This window comes from Cherax quadricarinatus, chromosome 86 (assembly GCF_038502225.1).
Source record: "Cherax quadricarinatus isolate ZL_2023a chromosome 86, ASM3850222v1, whole genome shotgun sequence".
NCBI classification, from domain to species: Eukaryota; Metazoa; Arthropoda; class Malacostraca; order Decapoda; family Parastacidae; genus Cherax; species Cherax quadricarinatus.
Window position 1 is genome coordinate 13510499 of NC_091377.1, and position 26547 is coordinate 13537045.

At 44.4% G+C, this 26547-nt stretch overlaps 1 protein-coding gene across 1 annotated transcript in view; it reads left to right on the forward strand.

Moving 5' to 3' along the window:
- The first annotated feature begins 19280 nt into the window (after positions 1-19280).
- The window catches only part of LOC128702956 (serum response factor homolog), a 162279-nt gene continuing 155012 nt past the window's right edge, over positions 19281-26547 (forward strand). The window contains exon 1 of the mRNA XM_053797447.2: positions 19281-19812. Coding sequence (XP_053653422.1) covers positions 19411-19812 — 402 coding nt within the window. The 5' untranslated portion in view covers positions 19281-19410. The remainder of the gene's footprint in view (positions 19813-26547) is intronic.

Below are 26547 nucleotides of genomic sequence, written 5' to 3' on the forward strand. Positions count from 1 at the left end.
ATAAGAAAAGTATGCTTCTTCAGTCTGCCTTCCAAGATGCTGTTTCTTAGTGTAAGGTCGGATATAGTTTTGGGCCATGTTAGTTACTTTAATACCTTAATTATCCACTACATACCCATCATGTGGGTGGAAGGCAAAAGATTATAGAGGCACACAATGAGTCCAGGGACTGTACCTCAACATTACAGAGGCACACATTGGGTTTAGGGACTGTACCTCAACATTACAGAGACACACATTGGGTCCAGGGACTGTACCTCAACATTAGAAACACACATTGGGTCCAGTGACTGTACCTCAACATTACAGAGGCACACATTGGGTTTAGGGACTGTATCTCAACATTACAGAGGCACACATTGGGTTTAGGGACTGTATCTCAACATTACAGAGGCACACACTGGGTTTAGGGACTGTATCTCAACATTACAGAGGCACACATTGAGTTTAGGGACTGTATCTCAATATTACAGAGGCACACATTGGGTTTAGGGACTGTATCTCAACATTACAGAGGCACACATTGGGTTTAGGGACTGTATCTCAACATTACAGAGGCACACATTGGGTTTAGGGACTGTATCTCAACATTACAGAGGCACACATTGAGTTTAGGGACTGTATCTCAACATTACAGAGGCACACATTGGGTTTAGGGACTGTATCTCAACATTACAGAGGCACACATTGAGTTTAGGGACTGTATCTCAACATTACAGAGGCACACATTGAGTTTAGGGACTGTATCTCAACATTACAGAGGCACACATTGGGTTTAGGGACTGTATCTCAACATTACAGAGGCACACATTGGGTTTAGGGACTGTATCTCAACATTACAGAGGCACACATTAAGTTTAGGGACTGTATCTCAACATTACAGAGGCACACACTGGGTTTAGGGACTGTATCTCAACATTACAGAGGCACACATTGGGTTTAGGGACTGTATCTCAACATTACAGAGGCACACATTGGGTTTAGGGACTGTATCTCAACATTATATATTGCCTCCCAGCATACATAAGGGGGATTACCAACAGACCCCTGGCAGTCTTGAAGCTGGCACTGGACAAGCACCTAAACTCGGTTCCTGACCAGCCGGGCTGTGGCTCGTACGTTGGTTTGCGTGCAGCCAGCAGTAACAGCCTGGGTGATCAGGCTCTGATCCACCAGGAGGCCTGGTCGCAGACCGGGCCGCGGGGGCGTTGACCCCCGGAACTCTCTCCAGGTAAACTCCAGGTATAGAGGCACACAATGGGTCCAGGGACTGTACCTCAACATTACAGAGGCACACATTGGGTCCAGGGATTGTACCTCAACGTTACAGAGACACACAATGGGTTTAGGGACTGTAACTCAACGTTACAGAGGCACACAATGGGTTTAGGGACTGTAACTCAACGTTACAGAGGTACATAATAGAATCTTTATTTAGGAAACGTTTCGCCACACAGTGGCTTCATCAATCCAATACAAAGCAAAGAATTCTCCAACTTGTCCTACCTTTGGACGAAGACCTACTTCGACTAGTGGATGGTACCACTGTGACCCCCGCCTCCCCCTGCTTCGCCTCACCTGACTACAGTATATAAGCCACATCTACGGCCCTATGCTGTACATTCTACAAGATTGATGGACTGAACACATCGACTCCAGGCTGAGGGACTGATTACCTCAATCTCCTCCTCTTCTTGCACCTCTCTGTTTTGTATTGGACTGATGAAGCCACTGTGTGGCGAAACGTTTCCTTAATAAAGATTCCCATATGGTGCATAAGTGTCTCAATCTTCTACTCTGACATTATTTGAACATTTCTAAGTTGTCTCTGAATTCGTTAATTTTATCGCGCTCCAGTACATAATGACGCAGGGTGTGACACACTCCAGTACATAATGACGCAGGGTGTGACGCACTCCAGTATATAATGACGCAGAGTGTGACGCACTCCAGTACATAATGACGCAGGGTGTGACGCACTCCAGTACATAATGACGCAGGGTGTGACGCACTCCAGTACATAATGGCGCAGAGTGTGACGCACTCCAGTACATAATGATGCAGGGTGTGACGCACTCCAGTACATAATGACGCAAGGTGTGACACTCCAGTACATAATGACGCAGGGTGTGACGCACTCCAGTACATAATGACGCAGGGTGTGACGCACTCCAGTACATAATGGCGCAGAGTGTGACGCAATCCAGTACATAATGATGCAGGGTGTGACGCACTCCAGTACATAATGACGCAGGGTGTGACGCACTCCAGTACATAATGACGCAGGGTGTGACGCACTCCAGTACATAATGACGCAGGGTGTGACGCACTCCAGTACATAATGATGCAGATTGTGACGCACTCCAGTACATAATGACAATAGTCCATCTGGCAAAGTTTACATTTCGTTTGGTCTACATCTGGTGGTGGTGATTTAACCTGCCAAAGATACTTGTAACCCAGCCGGAGCCGGGCGGTAGTGACATCCAAAAGTCGGCTTATCATGTTGGATGCACCATAGACATGTGGCTCCTCCTGCATGATACAATGATAGATGTACTGACTGGTGTCAGTCTCTCTCAGTATCAAGTCAGTGAAGTTCAACGGAAGCCTTTTATATTGTCCTCAAATTGCTAACTGACAACCTAAGATTGTATTCTACTCCCTCTTTGAAGGTATATATATATATATATATATATATATATATATATATATATATATATATACCTTCAAAGAGGGAGTAGAATACAATCTTAGGTTGTATTCTACATGACAGTACTATATATATATAGTACTGCCATGTACGTATGTATCTTAAGACCAATGTGAGATGGAATCCAGGGAAGGTACACTCTGACTCCACTGTCCACAGTTGAACCACACCTGATCTTGCGAACACAAGTACACAATTAAAGGTCTGTTGTACTTGGCCGTAAGTCAAGTCGCTAGACAAGGAACAAGCCAAACAAATAAAGACAAACGCAAGAGGGTAGTTTTTTAGTATCCATAAATTCCCTTCACCAAAATATTTACAGTACGTACAAAGTGGTTATTATCAACAGAATAAGAGCCATTTATTACTATTGGTTTTAGACTTGAAGATAGACCAGTGTGTGTAAGTGTACACGACCAGTGTTATTGTCTGCCACACAGTCACTTGGGAAAGTATAACCTCAACTCGGCTGGTGTTAACCTCTGACACTGCTCGCATTTGAACTGAACCAATCAGAGCAGTGGAGCCAATAAATAAACTGTAATCTAACTGCTGGTCTAGAAGACATGCACAAATGGATGTGTGATGAACGTTGAATAAATTATAACATAATCAGCACATACCTCACCTGCGTCTGGCTTCTGGTACAGTCATGCCACAACTGATACTCATGGAGTTAAGAGTATTTATGAATGACAGAGAATCAGTTGCTAAGATACATGGACGCGTGTGAGTGTTAGTGGTATATCAACAGTTCATTTTGAAGTGTAGAAGCCATAGTCCTAATCTGCTAGTTTTTTTAATTTCGAGATTGGGATTTTAATTTCTATGTGATAACTTGTGAATGGCTGATTTGCTTCAGATCTTTAGCATTGATATTTAGCAGCATTAAAGACTTATTCCATATACTGCACTATTGGTATCGCTTGCATGGAGCTAGGGTTATGTAATTACTGAGATACCTTTCTTCGGTTAGGTTTTCCACGCCTCCCTACCATGATAGTTATGGCACAGCAACAGCAGGTGACGCTCATGCTATTGCAGAAAGTGTGATAAAATCTTGTGCAAAAGATCTGGTAGAATGGACAATGCATGAAAAAATTGCAAAATATTTGATTGTGTATCACTTTCTGATGATACAGTTTCTAGGCGCATCAAAGACATGTCGACGTATTGTGAAGCAGAATTATTAAAAGTCGTAAAACAGTCCAGTGTTGTGGTACAGTCATACGTATACTTGACATTTATTAAGAAAAAACATTTTCTAAGAGTGATTTCATCAGTCCTGAAGACACCACTAATGGCGAAATTTTTCCTTTCATAAATGTCTTATAAGTGTACGTGTGTGTTTCCTTCCACAGAGTCTAGTCAGTATCTGGCTGCAGATAAATAAGTCATGACGCTGCGAGTTTAGCAAAGTTACTTGTGTTTGTGTGATATATACATAAGACTGAACCTTATGACGACGTTTCGGTCTGACTTGTACCATTAACTATGTACGGGTTATTTCTACATGAATCATCTATTGCAGGAAATATGCATATTTCCAGACCTCTTCCTACCATCACCACGGGTGAAGAAATATTCAACTTGTTTGTAAAGAAACTTTAAATATTCTGGTATTTATGTTACAGTAAATACATGGAGCCGCAGCTGTGGTAGGAACAACATCAGGTGCAGTACCACATAATAATGTTTCTCACATATTAAACATAATCAGTTATGGTCGTCTTGTACTCGTAAACACAAGAGGTACAAGATGTACTCGGTAAGGTAGTCAAAACTGTCAATTTTACCAAAACAAAAGTACTTAGTACCAGAATGTCCAGTACACAGTGTGAAGACATAATTAGTTTGAGCCAAACATTTCTGTTTCTTACTGAAGCGGGATAATTATCTCACAAAAAAGTATTAATTTGGTTTTAAAAGTTGTAATAGAAGATAAATCTGTTTTCTAGGCGCTACCTTGTAAACTAAGAGAGGCAGACTATAAATAACAGATGATGGATACAAACAGTGACACACTTGACTGATATATTTACAACTCTCTCAGCAAGGTGTTAATGTAACTAGTTTCCAAGGTGAGTCTCCGAGTAAATTGGATACAACTGATGTTTACATTTTAGTGTCTTCGTTGGTATGAAAAAATATTGACTGCTGACCAGTTCTTGGTAAGTTATTTTTTTTAAGACACGAGTTTTCTTTAGTGAAATTGTCTGAATTTTACTGATGTAACTCTTAATGATTTTCTTAAGTACCATAATTATGGACTTTAGTGCTAGAGGTGGGAAGTACAGTGCCTGCACTGAGGGTGGGACGTACAGTACCTGCACTCTGAGGGTGGGAAGTACAGTGCCTGCACTCTGAAGGTGGGAAGTACAGTGCCTGCACTCTGAGGGTGGGAAGTACAGTGCCTGCACTCTGAGGGTGGGAAGTACAGTGCCTGCACTCTGAGGGCGGGAAGTACAGTGCCTGCACTCTGGGATGTACAGTGCCTGCACTCTGAGGGCGGGAAGTACAGTGCCTGCACTCTGAGGGTGGGAAGTACAGTGCCTGCACTCTGAGGGCGGGAAGTACAGTGCCTGCACTCTGAGGGTGGGAAGTACAGTGCCTGCACTCTGAGGGTGGGAAGTACAGTGCCTGCACTCTGAGGGTGGGAAGTACAGTGCCTGCACTCTGAGGGTGGGAAGTACAGTGCCTGCACTCTGAGGGTGGGAAGTACAGTGCCTGCACTCTGAGGGTGGGAAGTACAGTGCCTGCACTCTGAGGGTGGGAAGTACAGTGCCTGCACTCTGAGGGTGGGAAGTACAGTGCCTGCACTCTGAGGGTGGGAAGTACAGTGCCTGCACTCTGAGGGTGGGAAGTACAGTGCCTGCACTCTGAGGGTGGGAAGTACAGTGCCTGCACTCTGAGGGTGGGAAGTACAGTGCCTGCACTCTGAGGGTGGGAAGTACAGTGCCTGCACTCTGAGGGTGGGAAGTACAGTGCCTGCACTCTGAGGGTGGGAAGTACAGTGCCTGCACTCTGAGGGTGGGAAGTACAGTGCCTGCACTCTGAGGGTGGGAAGTACAGTGCCTGCACTCTGAGGGTGGGAAGTACAGTGCCTGCACTCTGAGGGTGGGAAGTACAGTGCCTGCACTCTGAGGGTGGGAAGTACAGTGCCTGCACTCTGAGGGTGGGAAGTACAGTGCCTGCACTCTGAGGGTGGGAAGTACAGTGCCTGCACTCTGAGGGTGGGAAGTACAGTGCCTGCACTCTGAGGGTGGGAAGTACAGTGCCTGCACTCTGAGGGTGGGAAGTACAGTGCCTGCACTCTGAGGGTGGGAAGTACAGTGCCTGCACTCTGAGGGTGGGAAGTACAGTGCCTGCACTCTGAGGGTGGGAAGTACAGTGCCTGCACTCTGAGGGTGGGAAGTACAGTGCCTGCACTCTGAGGGTGGGAAGTACAGTGCCTGCACTCTGAGGGTGGGAAGTACAGTGCCTGCACTCTGAGGGTGGGAAGTACAGTGCCTGCACTCTGAGGGTGTGAAGTACAGTGCCTGCACTCTGAGGGTGGGAAGTACAGTGCCTGCACTCTGAGGGTGGGAAGTACAGTGCCTGCACTCTGAGGGTGGGAAGTACAGTGCCTGCACTCTGAGGGTGGGAAGTACAGTGCCTGCACTCTGAGGGTGGGAAGTACAGTGCCTGCACTCTGAGGGTGGGAAGTACAGTGCCTGCACTCTGAGGGTGGGAAGTACAGTGCCTGCCCTCTGAGGGTGGGAAGTACAGTGCCTGCACTCTGAGGGTGGGAAGTACAGTGCCTGCACTCTGAGGGTGGGAAGTACAGTGCCTGCACTCTGAGGGTGGGAAGTACAGTGCCTGCACTCTGAGGGTGGGAAGTACAGTGCACTCTGAGGGTGGGAAGTACAGTCTGCACTCTGAGGTGGGAAGTACAGTGCCTGCACTCTGTAGGTGGGTAGTACAGTGTCTGACACTCTGAAGGTGGGAAGTACAGTGTCTGACACTCTGAGGGTGGGAAGTACAGTGCCTGACACTCTGAGGGTGGGAAGTACAGTGCCTGACACTCTGAAGGTGGGAAGTACAGTGCCTGACACTCTGAAGGTGGGAAGTACAGTGTCTGACACTCTGAGGGTGGGAAGTACAGTGCCTGACACTCTGAGGGTGGGAAGTACAGTGCCTGACACTCTGAGGGTGGGAAGTACAGTGCCTGCACTCTGAGGGTGGGAAGTACAGTGCCTGCACTCTGAGGGTGGGAAGTACAGTGCCTGCACTCTGAGGGTGGGAAGTACAGTGCCTGCACTCTGTACAGTGCCTGTGGGAAGTACAGTGCCTGCACTCTGAGGGTGGGAAGTACAGTGCCTGCACTCTGAGGGTGGGAAGTACAGTGCCTGCACTCTGAGGGTGGGAAGTACAGTGCCTGCACTCTGAGGGTGGGAAGTACAGTGCCTGCACTCTGAGGGTGGGAAGTACAGTGCCTGCACTCTGAGGGTGGGAAGTACAGTGCCTGCACTCTGAGGGTGGGAAGTACAGTGCCTGCACTCTGAGGGTGGGAAGTACAGTGCCTGCACTCTGAGGGTGGGAAGTACAGTGCCTGCACTCTGAGGGTGGGAAGTACAGTGCTCTGTACACTCTGAGGGTGGTAAGTACTGTGCCTGCACTCTGAGGGTGGGAAGTACAGTGCCTGCGCTCTGAGGGTGGGAAGTACAGTGCCTGCACTCTGAGGGTGGGAAGTACAGTGCCTGCACTCTGAGGGTGGGAAGTACAGTGCCTGCACTCTGAGGGTGGGAAGTACAGTGCCTGCACTCTGAGGGTGGGAAGTACAGTGCCTGCACTCTGAGGGTGGGAAGTACAGTGCCTGCACTCTGAGGGTGGGAAGTACAGTGCCTGCACTCTGAGGGTGGGAAGTACAGTGCCTGCACTCTGAGGGTGGGAAGTACAGTGCCTGCACTCTGAGGGTGGGAAGTACAGTGCCTGCACTCTGAGGGTGGGAAGTACAGTGCCTGCACTCTGAGGGTGGGAAGTACAGTGCCTGCACTCTGAGGATGGGAAGTACAGTGCCTGCACTCTGAGGGTGGGAAGTACAGTGCCTGCACTCTGAGGGTGGGAAGTACAGTGCCTGCACTCTGAGGGTGGGAAGTACAGTGCCTGCACTCTGAGGGTGGGAAGTACAGCGCCTGCACTCTGAGGGTGGGAAGTACAGTGCCTGCACTCTGAAGGCGGGAAGTACAGTGCCTGCACTCTGAAGGTGGGAAGTACAGTGCCTGCACTCTGAGGGTGGGAAGTACAGTGCCTGCACTCTGAGGGTGGGAAGTACAGTGCCTGCACTCTGAGGGTGGGAAGTACAGTGCCTGCACTCTGAGGGTGTGAAGTACAGTGCCTGCACTCTGAGGGTGGGAAGTACAGTGCCTGCACTCTGAGGGTGGGAAGTACAGTGCCTGCACTCTGAGGGTGGGAAGTACAGTGCCTGCCCTCTGAGGGCGGGAAGTACAGTGCCTGCACTCTGAGGGTGGGAAGTACAGTGCCTGCACTCTGAGGGTGGGAAGTACAGTGCCTGCACTTTGAGGGCGGGAAGTACAGTGCCTGCACTCTGAGGGTGGGAAGTACAGTGCCTGCACTCTGAGGGTGGGAAGTACAGTGCCTGCACTCTGAGGGCGGGAAGTACAGTGCCTGCACTCTGAGGGTGGGAAGTACTGTGCCTGCACTCTGAGGGTGGGAAGTACAGTGCCTGCACTCTGAGGGTGGGAAGTACAGTGCCTGCACTCTGAAGGAAGAGTGTTTATAGGCAGTCTGCAGGGGCGTCTGAGGTGTAATATGGGCGCGTCTGTGGCAGGGGCGTCTGAGGTGTAATATGGGCGCGCCTGTGGCAGGGACGTCTGAGGTGTAATATGGGCGCGCCTGTGGCAGGGGCGTCTGAGGTGTAATATGGGCGCGCCTGTGGCAGGGGCGTCTGAGGTGTAATATGGGCGCGCCTGTGGCAGGGGCGTCTGAGGTGTAATATGGGCGCGCCTGTGGCAGGGGCGTCTGAGGTGTAATATGGGCGCGCCTGTGGCAGGGGCGTCTGAGGTGTAATATGGGTGCGCCTGTGGCAGGGGCGTCTGAGGTGTAATATGGGCGCGCCTGTGGCAGGGGCGTCTGAGGTGTAATATGGGCGCGCCTGTGGCAGGGGCGTCTGAGGTGTAATATGGGCGCGCCTGTGGCAGGGGCGTCTGAGGTGTAATATGGGCGCGCCTGTGGCAGGGGCGTCTGAGGTGTAATATGGGCGTGCCTGTGGCAGGGGCGTCTGAGGTGTAATATGGGCGCGCCTGTGGCAGGGGCGTCTGAGGTGTAATATGGGCGCGCCTGTGGCAGGGGCGTCTGAGGTGTAATATGGGCGCGCCTGTGGCAGGGGCGTCTGAGGTGTAATATGGGCGCGCCTGTGGCAGGGGCGTCTGAGGTGTAATATGGGCGCGCCTGTGGCAGGGGCGTCTGAGGTGTAATATGGGCGCGCCTGTGGCAGGGGCGTCTGAGGTGTAATATGGGCGCGCCTGTGGCAGGGGCGTCTGAGGTGTAATATGGGCGCGCCTGTGGCAGGGGCGTCTGAGGTGTAATATGGGCGCGCCTGTGGCAGGGGCGTCTGAGGTGTAATATGGGCGCGCCTGTGGCAGGGGCGTCTGAGGTGTAATATGGGCGCGCCTGTGGCAGGGGCGTCTGAGGTGTAATATGGGCGCGCCTGTGGCAGGGGCGTCTGAGGTGTAATATGGGCGCGCCTGTGGCAGGGGCGTCTGAGGTGTAATATGGGCGCGCCTGTGGCAGGGGCGTCTGAGGTGTAATATGGGCGCACCTGTGGCAGGGGCGTCTGAGGTGTAATATGGGCGCGCCTGTTGCAGGGGCGTCTGAGGTGTAATATGGGCGCGCCTGTGGCAGGGGCGTCTGAGGTGTAATATGGGCGCGCCTGTGGCAGGGGCGTCTGAGGTGTAATATGGGCGCGCCTGTGGCAGGGGCGTCTGAGGTGTAATATGGGCGCGCCTGTGGCAGGGGCGTCTGAGGTGTAATATGGGCGCGCCTGTGGCAGGGGCGTCTGAGGTGTAATATGGGCGCGCCTGTGGCAGGGGCGTCTGAGGTGTAATATGGGCGCGCCTGTGGCAGGGGCGTCTGAGGTGTAATATATGCGCGCCTGTGGCAGGGGCGTCTGAGGTGTAATATGGGCGCGCCTGTGGCAGGGGTGTCTGAGGTGTAGTATGGGCGCGCCTGTGGCAAGGGCGTCTGAGGTGTAATATGGGCGCGCCTGTGGCAGGGGCGTCTGAGGTGTAATATGGGCGCGCCTGTGGCAGGGGCGTCTGAGGTGTAATATGGGCGCGCCTGTGGCAGGGGCGTCTGAGGTGTAATATGGGCGCGCCTGTGGCAGGGGCGTCTGAGGTGTAATATGGGCGCGCCTGTGGCAGAGGCGTCTGAGGTGTAATATGGGCGCGCCTGTGGCAGGGGCGTCTGAGGTGTAATATGGGCGCGCCTGTGGCAGGGGCGTCTGAGGTGTAATATGGGCGCGCCTGTGGCAGGGGCGTCTGAGGTGTAATATGGGCGCGCCTGTGGCAGAGGCGTCTGAGGTGTAATAGGCGCGCCTGTGGCAGAGGCGTCTGAGGTGTAATAGGCGCGCCTGTGGCAGGACAATGATAAGAGTGATGGTAAAAGTGTTTTCTTTATTGTTTTTAGATCTCACTACCTCGGTGGGAGACCATGAGCGTGTTAAGAAAAATCAGGGAATTCTCTTCTTCTTCACCAGAAACATAAGACTGGGATCAAATCCCCTTTTCTTGCTTCAGTAACTGCCTGAACTGCGATTAAATAAGAATCAAATTATATATATTTTGAAATTTCGTCATGTTGAATTTACAAGTTTCTGGGTTTAGATGTTAAAAATATATACCAAAGACGGCACACGAGTCTTGAAATGTATTACTGGTTTTGTAAGAATATCTCTGTGAGGGAACTTCACTTAGCATGTCCCGGTGGCCTGGTGGCTAAAGCTCCCGCTTCACACACGGAGGGCCCGGGTTCGATTCCCGGCGGGTGGAAACATTTCGACGCGTTTGTTTACACCTGTTGTCCTGTTCACCTAGCAGCAAATAGGTACCTGGGTGTTAGTCAACTGGTGTGGGTCGCATCCTGGGGGACAAGATTGAGGACCCCAATGGAAATAAGTTAGACAGTCCTCGATGACGCACTGACTTTCTTGGGTTATCCTGGGTGGCTAACCCCCCGGGGTTAAAAATCCGAACGAAATCTTATCTCTTATCTTATCTAACATACAACAACGAAAAACAAATAAAGAAATGTGTTAAAATTGCAAAATAATCTTCCCTGCCAAGTAACATCATTTACTCTGTAATATTGAATTTCTTTACAAGGAAAACGTGTCACATCCAAACCATAGAACATTTACTCCTTTAATTAATTATTCAGATATCTCCATCAACAAGCGTAACACTGTAAGACAAAGGTAGAATGAACAGTTTACCAAGACGACGTTTCACTTGGAGATCAAACTTTTCAGATATAAAGAATGCTGGGAAATGTGGGAATATACAGGTAGTGTGAAAAGTGTAGCAGCCATGTAGGTGGGTTGAGTGAGTGTGAACCTTCGTGAAGGTCAGGTCGAGGAGGCTGTCGTCTTGACGAATGTCCAGTAAGACGGATAAATAAATTGAAAATTCGTTTATTTTTATATCTGTGGTGAGGATTAAGGTGATACTAATGGTGAAGAACGAGACACTTGTTCTACGTTTGGAAATCTTTATTGCGGAGACGTTTCACCAGTCAGTAGCTTCACTCTAGTACAGAGAAGAACTGTGGAAGATGAGTAGTTTGAGGTAATCAGTCCCTCAGCCTGGAGTCGATGTGCTCATCTTGATTGTCTGGAGTAACGTTTCCATAATAAAAATTATTAAATGTTGCATAAGTGTCTCATTCTTCAACTTGACGGTTTTCTAAGTCACTTACATCAGACAGTAATGGTGTCAGATTTGAGTGTGTGTTTGCAGTGGCTGTCAGGACACAGTTATGTGTTTATATTGCTCCTTAGATGAACACGGACAGTGATTGAAATTTTGTTCGTGTCCTGAACTCTGCTCATTAATTAATTGGTTGTGTAGGAAGTGTCAGTGGGAAATAAAATTGCTTAAAGTTCCGGACCTCTTAAAAGTCTCTTGGATCTTCATGAAGATAACTGTGCTGTAGAATGTACATAATCTCTGGTCTCTCACTGTAGCTCTAACATCTGGCCATCAACTTGTAGTGAACATGTTTCACGACGACACATCTTAGTGTCACATAACAAGCTCATTCTGTTAACCAAAGAGACTTTAATTATCGTTTTCTAAAGACTTGCTTGCAGTAACAAGGACTGAGGAGTACAACAAGGAGGATGATAGCATGTTAAGTCTCTCAGCCTAGCTAAATAATTTTCCCACTTGCTCTGTTTACACTCTCAGTATGTAGTCCTTGTGGCCACTCTGGACTAGTTAATGTGGAAATTTCCCAGTTACCTTTCACCAGAGTTTTCCCTTCATGGTAGTACCAACCTGCATAGGTGGTACTACCATCATGCTGGTGGTACTGAAGTGAAGCTAAGTACTTATCATGACAGATTCCACACACAAAGAAACAAACTGGGAGTCTGAGCTTTTTGGGTTATCCCAGGTTCTCTACACATATGTTGCTATGTATGATAATCTATGTAACTGTATTTGTGTATACCTGAATAAACTTACTAGAGCCCACGTAGAGTAACGGATACATAGTGTGCTAAGTTGATGGGAGCGATTAGGAAAACCTCTGAATCAGCACATTAAAGACATCACCAGGAAGAGAGATGACGAACCAGCAAGACTAGACCTAGTGTTTACCCTAGATACATCTGACATAGGTGAAATAACATATGAGACACCTCAAGGTGCTAGTGATCCTGTGGTCCTGAACTTCGAGTAACTGGTGGAACTAAAGGTGGAGGGAAATACAGTATACCTGGAGAGGGTTTCCGTGGTCAACGTCCAAGTGGCCCGGTCTAAGACCAGGCCTCGTGGTGGATCAGGGTCTAATCAACCAGGCTGTTACTGCTGGCGGCACGCAAACTAACGTACAAACCACAGCCCGGTTGGTCAAGTACTGACTTTAGATGTCTGTCCAGTGCCTGCTTGAAGACAGTCAGGGGTCTATTGGTAATTCCCCTTACGTATGCTGGGAGGCAGCTGAACAGCCTTGGGCCCCTGACACTTATTGTGTTGTCTCTCAGTGTGCTCGTGGCGCCCCTGCTTATCATTGAGGGGATGTTGCATCTCCTGCCGAGTCTTTTGCTTTCATAGGGAGCGATTTTCGTGTGCAGGTTTGGTACTAATCCCTCTAGGGTTTTCCAAGTGTATATTAACATGTATCTCTCTCGCCTGCGTTCCAGGGAATACAAATCAAGAGACTTCAACCATTCCCAGTAATTTAGGTGCCTTATCGTACTTATGTGTGCCGTGAAAGTTCTCTGTACATTCTCCAGGTCAGCAATTTCGCCTGCCTTGAAGGGAGCAGTTAGTGTACAGCAGTATTCCAGCCTAGAGAGAACAGGCGATTAGAAGAAAATCACCATAGGCTTAGCGTCCCTAGTTTAGAAGGTTCTCATTATCCATCCTATCATTTTTCTAGCTGATGAGGTAGATAAATTGTTGTGGTCTTTAAAGGTGAGATCCTCTGACATTATCACTCCCAGGTACTTCATATTACTTCTTCGCTCTATTGTATGGTTATAATTTGTTGTATACCTTGATACAGTTTTAATTTTCTCAAGTTTTCCACATCTGAGAAGTTGAAAGTTCTCTTCGTTGAACTTCATATTGTTTTGAGGGGTCCATTTGAAGATTTGGTTGATGTCCGCATGGAGTCTTGCGGTGTCTTCGATGGAGGTCACTGTCAGGGCAATTCGGGTGTCATCCGCAAAGGAAGACACGGAGCTATGGCTTACATCTCTGTCTATGTCAGATATGAGGATGAGGAATAGAATGGGAGCGAGTACTGTGCCTTGTGGAACAGAGCTTTTCACCGTAGCTGCCTCAGACTTTACTCAGTTTCCTATTGCTCTTTGTTCTGTTTGTTAGGAAGTTATAGATCCATCTACCAACTTTTCCTGTTATTCCTTTATCGCGCATTTTGTGCACTACTACACCATGGTCACACTTGTCGGAGGCTTTTGCAAAGTCTGCATTTTGTTTATCCTCTATATCATCCAAGACTTTGTCATAGTGATCCAGTAGCTGGGACAGGCAGGAGCGACCTGCTCTAAACTCGTGTTGCCCTGGGTTGTGTAACTGATGGGTATGTAGGTGGTTGGCGATCTTGCTTCTTAAAACCTTTTCAAAGATTTTTATGAAATTTGATGTTAGTGATATCGGTCTGTAGTTCTTTGCAATTGCTTTACTGCCACCTTTGTGGAGTAGGGCTATGTCTGTTGTTTTTAGTGAGTGTGGGATGACTGCTGTGTCCATGCTCCCTCTCCATAGAATGCTGAAGGAACGTGACAGGGTCTTCTTACAATTCTTGATGAACACAGAGTTCCATGAGTCTGGGCCTGGGGCACATGAGGATCAGGCAGGATTACAAAGAGACCTGGACAGGCTGGACACCTGGTCCAGCAACGGGCTTCCCGAATTTAACCGCACCAAATGCGAAGTCATGAAGATCAGGGAAGGGCAAAGAAGACTGCAGACAGAGTATAGGCTAGGTGGCCAACGAATGCAAGCCTCGCTAAAGGAGAAACATCTTGGGGTGAGCATAACACCGAGCATGTCTCCGGAAGCACACATCAACCAGATAACTGCTGCAGCATATGGGCGCCTGGCAAACCTGAGAACAGCACTCCGATACCTTAGTAAGGAATCGTTGAAGTCACTGTACACCGTGTACGTCAGGCCCATACTAGAGTATGCAGCACCAGTTTGGAACCCACACCTGGTCAAGCACGCCATGTAATTCGAGAAAGTGCAAAGGTTTGCGACAAAGCTAATGGAAAAAGGCCTAACGACACTGGAGGATAGGAGGGATAGGGGAGACATGATAACGACACACAAAATACTGCGTGGAATAGACAAGGTGGACAGAGACAGGATGTTCCAGAGAGGAAACACAGAAACAAGGGGTCACACTTGGAACTTGAAGACTCAGATGAGTCAAAGGGATGTTCGGAAGTATTTCTTTACTCATAGAGTAGTCAGGAAGTAGAATAGTTTAGCAAGTGAGGTAGTGGAGGCAGGAACCATACATAGCTTCAATACGAGGTAGGATAAAGTTCATGGAGCAGGGAGAGAGAGGACCTAGTAGCGTTCAGTGAAGAGGCGAGGCCAGGAGCTGAGTCTCGACCTCTGCAACCACATATAGCAGAGTATATACACAGCTTTAAGAAGAGGTACGATAAAGCTCTTGAAGCGCGGAGAGGGTGGACCTAGTAGCGACCAGGGAAGATGCGGGGCCAAGAGCTATGAATTTACCCATGCAACCACAAATAGGTGAGTACAAATAAGTGAGTGCACTCTCACGTACAGGCAAGGACACAGTGAGTCCATGATTCACCAAGAAATGCAGGGAGGCAAAAGGTAATTGTGTGATTGCATGGAAGACATACAGAAAGCAAAGAATGCTGGGGAATAGGGAAATGAATATACATAGATAAGAAGAGAGGTTGAGCAGCATTTTGAGAATGACATACGATTAAAAGCCAAATCTGAGCCAAAGTTGATGTATAGCCACATCAGAAGTAAGGCAACTGTGAAGAACCAGGTAATATGGTTGAAGAAGGAAGGAGGGGAGCTCACTAGGAATGGTTAGGAAGTCTGTAAGGAGCTGAACACAAAATTTAGGGAAGTATTAGCAGTAAAATAAGGAATATTGCCAGAGTCAAAGAGAGAGTGGACCGAGTACCGGTCACAGTACAAACAACGGGAAAAGAGGTGAAAAAATACAGAGTGAACTAGACACCTAGATGTCAGTGGGACAAGACAACATCTCTCTGTGTGTTCTGCAAGAGGAAGCAAAGGAACTGTGTGATCCACTATCACCAGTCTTCACCAAATCACCTGGTACAGCTGCCAGAGGTCTGGAAAACAGCAACAGTAGTCCCAGTATTTAAATAATGGGAGAGACAGGTGGCACTGAACTACTGGTCAGTGTCACTAACATTCATGGTATGTAAGGTTATGGAGAAGATTATCAAGAAAAGAGCAGTGGAGCACCTGGAAAAAAGAAGATTCATAAACAGCCATCATGGTTTTAGAGATTGTAAATACTGTCTCATAAATCTGCTAGGATTATATGATAAGGTAACGAAAGTTGAGTAAGAGAGAGAGAGAGAGAGAGAGAGAGAGAGAGAGAGAGAGAGAGAGAGAGAGAGAGAGAGAGAGAGAGAGAGAGAGAGAGAGATGGGTGAACTGTATATTTTTGGTTTGCAAGAAGGCATTCGATACAGTAGCCCACAAGAGGTTTGCACATAAGCTAGGGGATCAGGCAGGAATTACAGGAAAAGGACTACAGTGAATCAAGAAATACTTAACGAGAAGGAACAAGATACTGTCAGGGGAGAAAGTAATAATGTTGGTAGAATTACCGACAATATGTAAAGTAAAAGGACACAAGTGCAACTAATGTAACATTTTATTGTGGCAACGTTTCGCTCTCTAGGAGCTTTGTCAAGCCGCTACGTAACGACTTGACAAAGCTCCTGGAGAGCGAAACGTTGCCACAATAAAATGTTATATTAGTTGCACTTGTGTCCTTTTACTTTAGGGAGAAAGTGTTGGAATGGGGTTTATAAGGGTCAATACTTGGACTAGTACTGTTTTTTGTGTGAGTAAACGATATGACATTGGAAACTCAGTCAGAGGTATCCTTATTTGCAGATGATGTGAAACTAATGAGGAGAATACAAAGAGGAATAGACTAGGAAAGATTGCAAATGATCGGGACATTCTGTATGATTGGTCTTACAATTGACTGTTGAAACTGAGCCCCAGCATATGCAAAGTTATGGAAGTCGGAGAAAGACGAAGACATCCGGAAACATGGTACAGGTTGAGGGATAAAGACTGCAAACTTACCTGGTAGAAAAGGGCCTCGGGGTGAGCATAATTCTGAGAATTTCTCTTGAGACTCACAAGCGAATAACTGCAGGAGAAAAAGCGAGAATAAGAAATTTACTGGTAGTTTTTAAGAAACCCAACACGGAGGCATTCACGACCTTATACACAAGATATGTCAAGAGTATGTAGCACTAGTAAGGAACCCGCATCTGCTAAAGCGGCTAGTTAATTGTGTACCCTATATCTACCCTGTAGAGTGTAGACTGTAGACGGTAGCGCAAGAACATATGGATACACAAAAAGCCTAGAAGCTAGGCCCCAAAAAGGTTAACAGGAATACATCTGGATTTATATCCACAGTGAGCTATAGATCCACTAAGGCTTCTAATTACATTTCTATAACATTCATATTCATTATTTACTTCTCTCTTAATATTACTCCTAATGCTAAACACAGATACACCAAAGTTATACTCTATATTTTTTCTCAGGGTACTTTTTTTGGGTAACATATCAACTTGATCATGAAGGAGTAATCCAATGTGTGATGGAATCCATAAAAATTGTACATTAATGCCCTTTTCCAGGATTTTTAAGTATCCATACATGGCTTCTCCAATGAGCATGTTGTTATTATGCGAGTCACGGGTCTTCATTGATGACACAGAATCAGTAGTACCAGAGTCAAGCCCAACGTCATAAGTTAGGATGGCAAATTGTTTGTCATTAGGATGGTAAACAATTCGGTTTGCAGTGTAGACGCCTACTTGTTAATTTTTATGTCTAACTCTACATAGTTCCTATCATTATTATCTAGGGAGGTGACAACAAGGGCAGATGCAGCCCTGCCAGCAGACTCCTGCTGAAGGTGACAACAACAGCAGATGCAGCCCTGCCAGCAGACTCCTGCTGGAGGTGACAACAAGAGCAGATGCAGCCCTGCCAGCAGACTCCTGCTGGAGGTGACAACAAGAGCAGATGCAGCCCTGCCAGCAGACTCCTGCTGGAGGTGACAACAAGAGCAGATGCAGCCCTGCCAGCAGACTCCTGTTTAGATCCATCAGTATATATAACACGCGGTACATTATTACTACCAGCTAGGCGGGAAATTTCTTCTATGGGCAGTTGGTTTAACAAGTGATTTAAGGAAGGGATTACTGGCAATGAGCTTCTTGGGAGGAACTTGCAGGTATGTGATATTAAATGAACACATCTTCCATGGAGGATTGAAATACTCTTGTTGTCTACAGTGATACAGTTCATGCAGGTTATAAAATAATTGCAAATCTGGAAAACGTGCAAAGGTTTGCAACGAAACTAGTCCCAGAGCTGAACATGAGCTACGAAAGGCAAGAGGAGCCATACCTGGTGACATAGGACAGAAGGACCAAAGATGACGTGATTACTACGTACAGAATACTGAGGGGAATCGACAGGATGGACAGGGAGATTGTGTCTAACTTCACAGTGGGGAGGTAAAAGTGAAGACGAGCCTTAGGGATGTTAGGAATTATTTCTTTAGCCTTAGATGTGAAGCGACCTAGACAGTGAAGAGACAGAGGCGGGATCCATACATAGCTTAAGAATAGGTATGATAGGGCTCACGTAGTCAGAAGAGAGCGAAACCAGCAGAGAAGCAGCCCAGGAGCTGAGACTCTACCTCTGCAGCTACAATTAGATGAATACAATTAAGAGTGCACACATAATTACAGACGTATGACATATATATATATATATATATATATATATATATATATATATATATATATATATATATATATATATATATATATATATATATATATATATATATATATATATATATATATATATATATATATATATATATATATATATATATATATATATATATATATATATATATATATATATATATATATATATATATATATATATATATATATATATATATATATATATATATATATATATATATATATATATATATATATTATAAACAATATCCAAAATTTATGCAGCGCTGTGATTTATTGCTGAGATTTTTGTTATTAATATTCCTTTTAAAGCTAGCCATTTCACGAGCACAGCAAAAACATTGTAGGCTTGACGTATATTTACGGTGTTGCCTGCACCTCGGCTGGTAAATCACCACGTGCACTATTTAAATGGTGGTAACAAGTTGTGGTAGGCGGGGCCTGCCTGCCAATTTTGGAGCCTCTGCCATATTTGGCCCTGATGATTTCCTTATATGGCGAACCCTGCCATTATACAGATGAGAATATGTATTCATCCGCTACCTCTATGACGCCATATTAAGGGAATATTTTGAAAATTTTGTATGAAATTTGGTCATTTATAAGGCCACTAGGGGAGTAAAAATGTTAAATATAGGGAGATATATGAGCATAAGGTGTAGCAGGGAAGGGAACTAGTTTGTGTGCGGAGGTGAGGAGGTTGGTGGGTGTTGTGCGGCAGCAGAGATCAGCTGTGTTGAGGTGTTTATGTTCAGTCGTGTTGTGGCAGGGAAGAGAGCATCAGTGATTATTTTCGTGGGTGCGGTGCGAGCCTCATTGTCGTGATCATTTGGTGTACAGTTAAATATGTGTTTTCTGACCTTCTAGTGTTCATTTCAAGATGCAAAACCAGAGCCATAACAGCGTTGACGATAAATTTGGAATGAATTTCGGCGCCTTTGACCCCGAGTTGTTCTCGCAGCCACACATGGCTGCGATGGGCGGGATGGGGATAGGCATGAAGCGCTCCGCCCAAGATGCTGGGCTAGACCGTGAACCTCTGGGACTATCCTCAGACGACGACACTGATCTTCTTAAGAAAGAAGACAAGATGAACCCGTCGTCGAGCAGAGACACCATGCTCCACCATCACACCTCCCTCGACAACCAACAACCACAGTCTAAAACACTTCCCAACGGCAAGAAAACCAAGGGACGAGTCAAAATCAAGATGGAATTTATTGACAATAAACTGAGGAGATATACGACGTTTTCCAAGAGGAAAACCGGCATTATGAAGAAGGTAAGTGTGATATTGTTGCATCTGCTGGTGCACCGCCTCGCTGGGCCCCTCACTGAGCGTGATAACATCATATGGTTTTTTCAAACGTAATATTACAGTATTAGGGGTAATTTATTGACGTAAACCACCGATGGCTGAGTAATTGTTTTAAGTATGAGTGTATCTGTGTGGATGGGTTGTGAGGACAGGCGCTAGATAGACTACAGTTGCATGTGAGAGAAACATTATGTGAGGTTAGGCTTGGTTCGGGGCAGTCAGTACTCTAGTGTGACACTACCAGCATGCTGCACTTTACTATCATTATCAGCATGCTGTGCCACCCTCAACCTTGCTGCACCCACAACAACCCCTCCACCTCGTAAATGATCCACTGCAACACTTATTACTGGGGTTATATAGCGGGGTGACAGGAGGGAGGTGGTTACCGCTGCCACAGCAGCAGCAGCAGCAGCAGCAGCAGCAGGCTGCCACACTGATGCAGGCAGCCAGGCTATTTTGGTTGTCAGTGCAGGACGGTGGTAAGAGAGAGACTGCTGTGTCTACCTGCCAGGAACCTGCTAGCTCCTCACTGCTATATTTACCATGCAATCCTTGTTACTGCCACACCTCTGCTCTACCTACACCACCAGTTATAATCTCACTACACAGCTGACAGGAAATAGCAGGCAGATAATTAATTAATCATCTGTGTGTATCCTGGCACAGCACAGGTTTACTCCTGGCCAGCATTACTCACTAGTCAAACTCGTCAACATCGTAATTTAAATGGGTTTTGTCTGTATAAGTATAGGTTTGTTAACATGGCTTCGAGTGTTAACGTGATTGTAGTCTTGTTGCCAGCTTAAGTTTACTGACTTGTAACAGCATCAAGTTAATTGCAGGTGAATAGCGCTGTGGGTAGCCAGTACTTATAGTACCTCATTGTAAACACTTTTTTTATACTTGAATTTACATTATCGAGAATCCTTTTATAGTATAATTCGTTTTAATATCGTGTTTAATTTGTAAGACTCCGCTTAAATGATTAAAAATCAAAAAATGGTCCAAATTGGACCGAAACATCGTCATAAGATTTTCCTATGTGCTGGTTATTTGTGTATTGTTGCAGTCACGGTGTTGTGCCTTTATATTCTTTATGAGGATAATGATTTTGAATGTTAGTGCGTCCTGGAGTCCTACGTAGACGGGCATCTGATGAGGTGGAAATATCCTCTCTTGATACTTTCCGCTACTTTGACTTTCATTTTACGTAGTTACCACATATTTCTTTTCTTATATACATATATATATATATATATATATATATATATATATATATATATATATATATATATATATATATATATATATTATATAATTGGGGTCTGGTCATGGCTTTTACTTTGCATGACGATGTGCTCATCAGGTCCACAAAAAATGGCGTGTGATGTGCCATTCATAATGGTTATCCCTGTGTAAAAATACCTCCAGCAGTTCTGGCATGAAACCATTGAAGCTGCCGTAGGTACTGAGCTCACAGAAGACTTTATATCCTAGCCACCTTACTGAAGTCTACTAAGACTGACGGGTTTCATTACCTCGTGAGAAAAACTCATCCTGCGTGATGGAGTATGACAGGGAGACTATCCTGCGTAATAGGTGCGTAGGGTACACTATTCTTGATGTGTATGTATATATATTTTTTTATCAAAATTATGTGTATATATAATCACATTGACGGCTAGTATGATGTATATGACATTTTACAAAGTTAGAGCAAGTAGTAATTGCGCTTACTTAACACCCCTCACACAGGATGGTTTTTCTGTCGCACTCCATCACACAGGATGAGTTTTCACAGTAGGGCGATGAGGTTATCGTCAAGTACTCCATTATAGTTCCAGTAGTCGTTTATAGATCATGTAAATCAGGGTAAGCTACACTATGTGTTAGGTAGCTACGACATTTAAGGAGCAGTTTGGCTGCATAATGTGGTAATTAAATTTGTAATAATAAACCAGTACACGTTAAGCCGTCTTTCAGATAATCGTTGCACATTAATTTTTAATTTGTATAGTTGTCTGCAGCGTAAAGCGTTAATAAATGTAAACAATATATGACTGCAGAGCAAGATATATGCACCGAGAGTTGTATTTCTCGTAGCGTATATATGCCGAGTTTAATCACTGTTTTAGGGATTAGAGAATTGTCTGGTTGGTTACGTGTAATCTTTATTAATCTCGTGAAATCAATACGCTGTAAACACCTTTAACCAATTAATCATTCATGTTATAATAGATTGTTCGAGCTATTAACACCTAATCAAAAATGGTTATAGCCATAACCAAATTTTTTTAAAGGGGTGGACCTGTAAGCCAGTGGAAGGCCTCGGTCAGATGACCAGAAGCTCCAGCTGCGGGTCATCATATGACTAAGACTCTCGTCAGGAAGCACATGTCCTGTTTCCTGGCAAACCTTACCTAACCTATAAACTCATGAGGAATTATAACTCAGGATAACCCAAGAAAGTCAAACAATGCTACACATTTTTCGTTGGTATCGTTGAATTTTCTTAGGATACACTTACCATAGCTGGCTAAATCCTAGATATAAGTTTACTGTTAATGAAGGGTATTAGCTGTTAGTAGATAGGCCCTTACGTCTGGCCTCGCCCTGGATTGAGCCTGGGGAATTTCTGTTGTGAGCCTAACTCTGTTACTAATCTACGACGTTTTAGTGCTGTGGTAAACCTCAGCTGCCTTGTAAAATAAAATTTAAACCCCTCGCAATATTTTAAAAAATAACGAAATACTAAAGACCGGTGCTGGATGGGTTCTCAGGCGCGCTAATAATAGTTTCTTGAATAACACCTTGCTAAAGTGAGAGCAGTCCTGAAGTGTATTATCATCTTGGTTAAGTGAGGAGAATTTTAAGTGATAAGTTTTTCTATCATCACATTGATAAGGGTTAAACACTTTGCATAACCAAGGAAAGTCTCCATTCCCCAGGGAAAATTGTGAATTACAATGAATATGGTTGGTCCAGCGAACTAGGTTATTTATGACGTAAATTTTAGCATATTTAGGCTAGGTTAGTTTTGGCATCAAAACCACACAACTTGATTTCGCTGCTTTTCTAGGAAGGTAAAGGAGATGAATCTTGAGGAGATTCGTACTTTTTGTGTATATTGTTAAAGTTATGATGCTGTCATTACTATTTCTAATGTGTAACTGGGTTAATTGTGACGGATGTCAGTTAACATGGATTAAATAGGCCCGAATGTTAAGCTACCATATTAAGTTTAATTATGTTAGGTGCGGTTGTGTTAGGGTAAGTTTGGTAAGGCAAGGTAAGATTTATTTAGGCTACATAAGGTTAGGTTAGGTTACACAAGATCCTGTGAGTGGTAGCCCAAAAATCACGATTACAGAGGTCACGATGGTTATTACATCACTAGAAAGAAATATTAGTCTTCTCATATTTTAAAATTACTTCATGAAGTTAATATATAGAATATAGTATGGAATACAGTCTCAAAAAACATCTTAGTACCACTAGACCCTTTGATCACAATTGGGTTGCAATCTCCTCTATAAAAATAGTTCATTCATACTTGAAGCAAAATTTGGATACAAACTCAAGATTTCAAGTATTTTATCATTATCTATGAGATGTTTTGCCATATCCTGTAAGGTTTGCATGAAAGGTTAGATGTTTGGATACTAAGTCTCTTAAGATATAATGCTGTATAGCCCTTGTGGCTTAGCGCTTCTTTTTGATGATAATAATAATAATAATAATAATAATTAAGATATAATGCTTCAGTGTATGGCCCTGTCTCTGTCCACACACTTTGCGATTTATGTCGTTGACATCTCTATACAAACAGTACTGTCAGAGATGCTTATAACCTAACCTTAGTCTAGAAGTAACAACAGTACTGTTGTAACTGCTAGCTGAGCCTTAGTCTAGCATTAACAACAGTACTGCCAGAGATATTTATAACCTAGTCTCAGTCTAGCAATAAAAATGATTTGCAAGCTACTGACCTGGTTACTTTCTCTATAGATTTGTTTAACTTGCCAATTTTTATTATGATGGATAATGGATCTTTTAGTTCCTATCTGTACTGCTCTTCAAGCTCGTTTGCCAGCTCCTTTTTGACAATGTTTAGTAAACTTCTGTTTGAAAAAAATATACTCCGCATTCTCTTTTTTAATGCTTATTTAGCTAATTATTAATTTTGTTATGCTCCATGAGGCCTGTGTAAGACGGAATCCACAAAAGCTGTGCCTAGCTTCATACACAAGTATGCTACATTCAGGTCTTGGGTTATTTAAAATAATTAATGAGGAAAGAAGAATCAGTTACGAATAAACTGTGTGAGGTTGTAGTTTCCACAAGCTTAACGGCTCAGTTTGTAAGGTGGAAGCCCAGTTATTAATTCTAATACACCTCTGTATTATAGTATCACCAGTCTGGTGTAATTACAATAACAGCACTTCCTGCCTTCCCACTGTCAGTGTTAAGGAAGCCATCAGCAAAGATAGTCTGTGTGATGATATTCTTTGTTCTAAGGTCGTGTATGTGTTGTAGAGCACTAAGTTTAGAAAGTAATCGAATTTGATGATTGTATATGATTAGTTTCTTGGGAGAGAAGGTGACCAAAGTGGTAACAAAATCTGTTATCTGCCAGGGTGGCGGGAAATGCAGTTATTTCCTAACATCATACTGTACATATAGTCCAAACATTTTTGTGTGGCTGTTATTTGAATCCATCTTGATTCACTTGTCCCATGAATTCTATGCTCTAGTAACTCTAGAGACAACTTCGTTTCGATCACCAGGCAGCACCTTCAGTCCTATCATGACATTGATTTTACATAGGCTTTGCATAATTTCTTTAAGTGAAAACGGGACATTTTGAAAAAAAAAAAAACTATACATGATATAGGTATATTTTCTTTAATACAAACAAATAAGGGCTGAAATGTACCAGTTTCTCAAAAACTACAGAAAAAAGAACAAGAATCATAAAGTATGGAATCATTCTTTGGAGAAACATTTATATTTTTCACTAGAATAAACCTTAGCAATGGTTTATTTTTTATTTTTCTCATAAAACTCGCTGCAGCTTAAATTAGTGTTTATTTTGCAGTACTTTAGCCCTTTTACTGTAGATTATCATTCTACCTCTTTCCATCAGCGATGCTTCTGTCCGGGACAAAATGACAAATTGACTAGAACTTCCAGACAGGACTTTATAACTGGGACAGTCCCAGTCAAAACGGGACGTATATTTAGCGTAATTTTACATATTCTGTCAGCAACACTAGGTGTTCTAAATTCTTTCCTCGTATTATTTGCTAGTTATAGGACAGCCAAGAATTAGTCTCAGGCGTTCATTTTGTGTTTTTTCGAGTCTTTCAGTGGTTCTACTGTGTTTGCAGGACTAAAACCGGTGCATGGTAACCTATCAACGATCTTATATATGCTGTTACATCATTTTTGCAATTCTAACATCTGCATCATATTTGGAATTATACCCTACAGTAGTTCTGAGAGCTTTATGTCTATCCTTACATTGTTAGTTATATTCACAACTGTTCGTGTACATTGAACAGTTATATCTAGACATTTATGGGACACACTCACTTTTACGGTTACCATTGTAGTCTGTTAAACACTTTGGTCTTTTCTGCAGAAATTATAAGGCCAAGATTATCACAGGTTGTGTGTGTGTTTACGTCTGGCTAACCACTAGTAACGAAACAACAACGAGCAGATTCAAGTGTGGCAACGCGGGACATTTCACAGTTTCTTAAAGGGTTGGTATCCCACGCACGCTGTTTAAGTTGGACGGTCTGCGCCACGATATAGAGGCTGGTGGGACCAACGTTGACTCTAATTGCTTCTTAGCTGACCCCTCGTGCTTACCAGATTGCTTTTTAACTTGTCACAACGCAAAAGTTGTACGCAAGTGTTTTTTTTTCTTCGTTGAGTACGGTAGTTTTTGTCGTTTTAAAGAATGTGAAAATTTTTTTTTCTAGTTAGGGTTAAAATTTATCATCTGCATGTTGGTCACTAAGGCTGTATTTAACAGGTATACCAACGACCAAAACAGCATTATATATATATATATATATATATATATATATATATATATATATATATATATATATATATATATATATATATATTATATATATATATATATAATATATATATATTATATATATATATATATATATATATATATATATATATATATATATATATATATATATATATATATATATATATATATATGCAAAACAACCACTCTGAAAGAATAGAGAAATTCCAAGCGCTTTCGTGACTACTCACATTATCAAGGAACATTATCAAGGAATCATAGTTCCTTGATAATGTGAGTAGTCACGAAAGCGCTTGGAATTTCTCTATTCTTTCAGATTGGTTCTTTTGCATATTCTGAAATCACCTGTTTACTGTGATCTTATTGCATATATATATACCTGGAGAGAGTTCCGGGGGTCAGCGCCCCCGCGGCGCGGTCTGTGACCAGGCCTCCTGGTGGATCAGAGCCTGATCAACCAGGCTGTTGCTGCTGGCTGCACGCAAACCAACGTACGAGCCACAGCCCGGCTGGTCAGGAACCGACTTTAGGTGCTTGTCCAGTGCCAGCTTGAAGACTGCCAGGGGTCTGTTGGTAATCACCCTTATGTATGCTGGGAGGCAGTTGAACAGTCTCGGGCC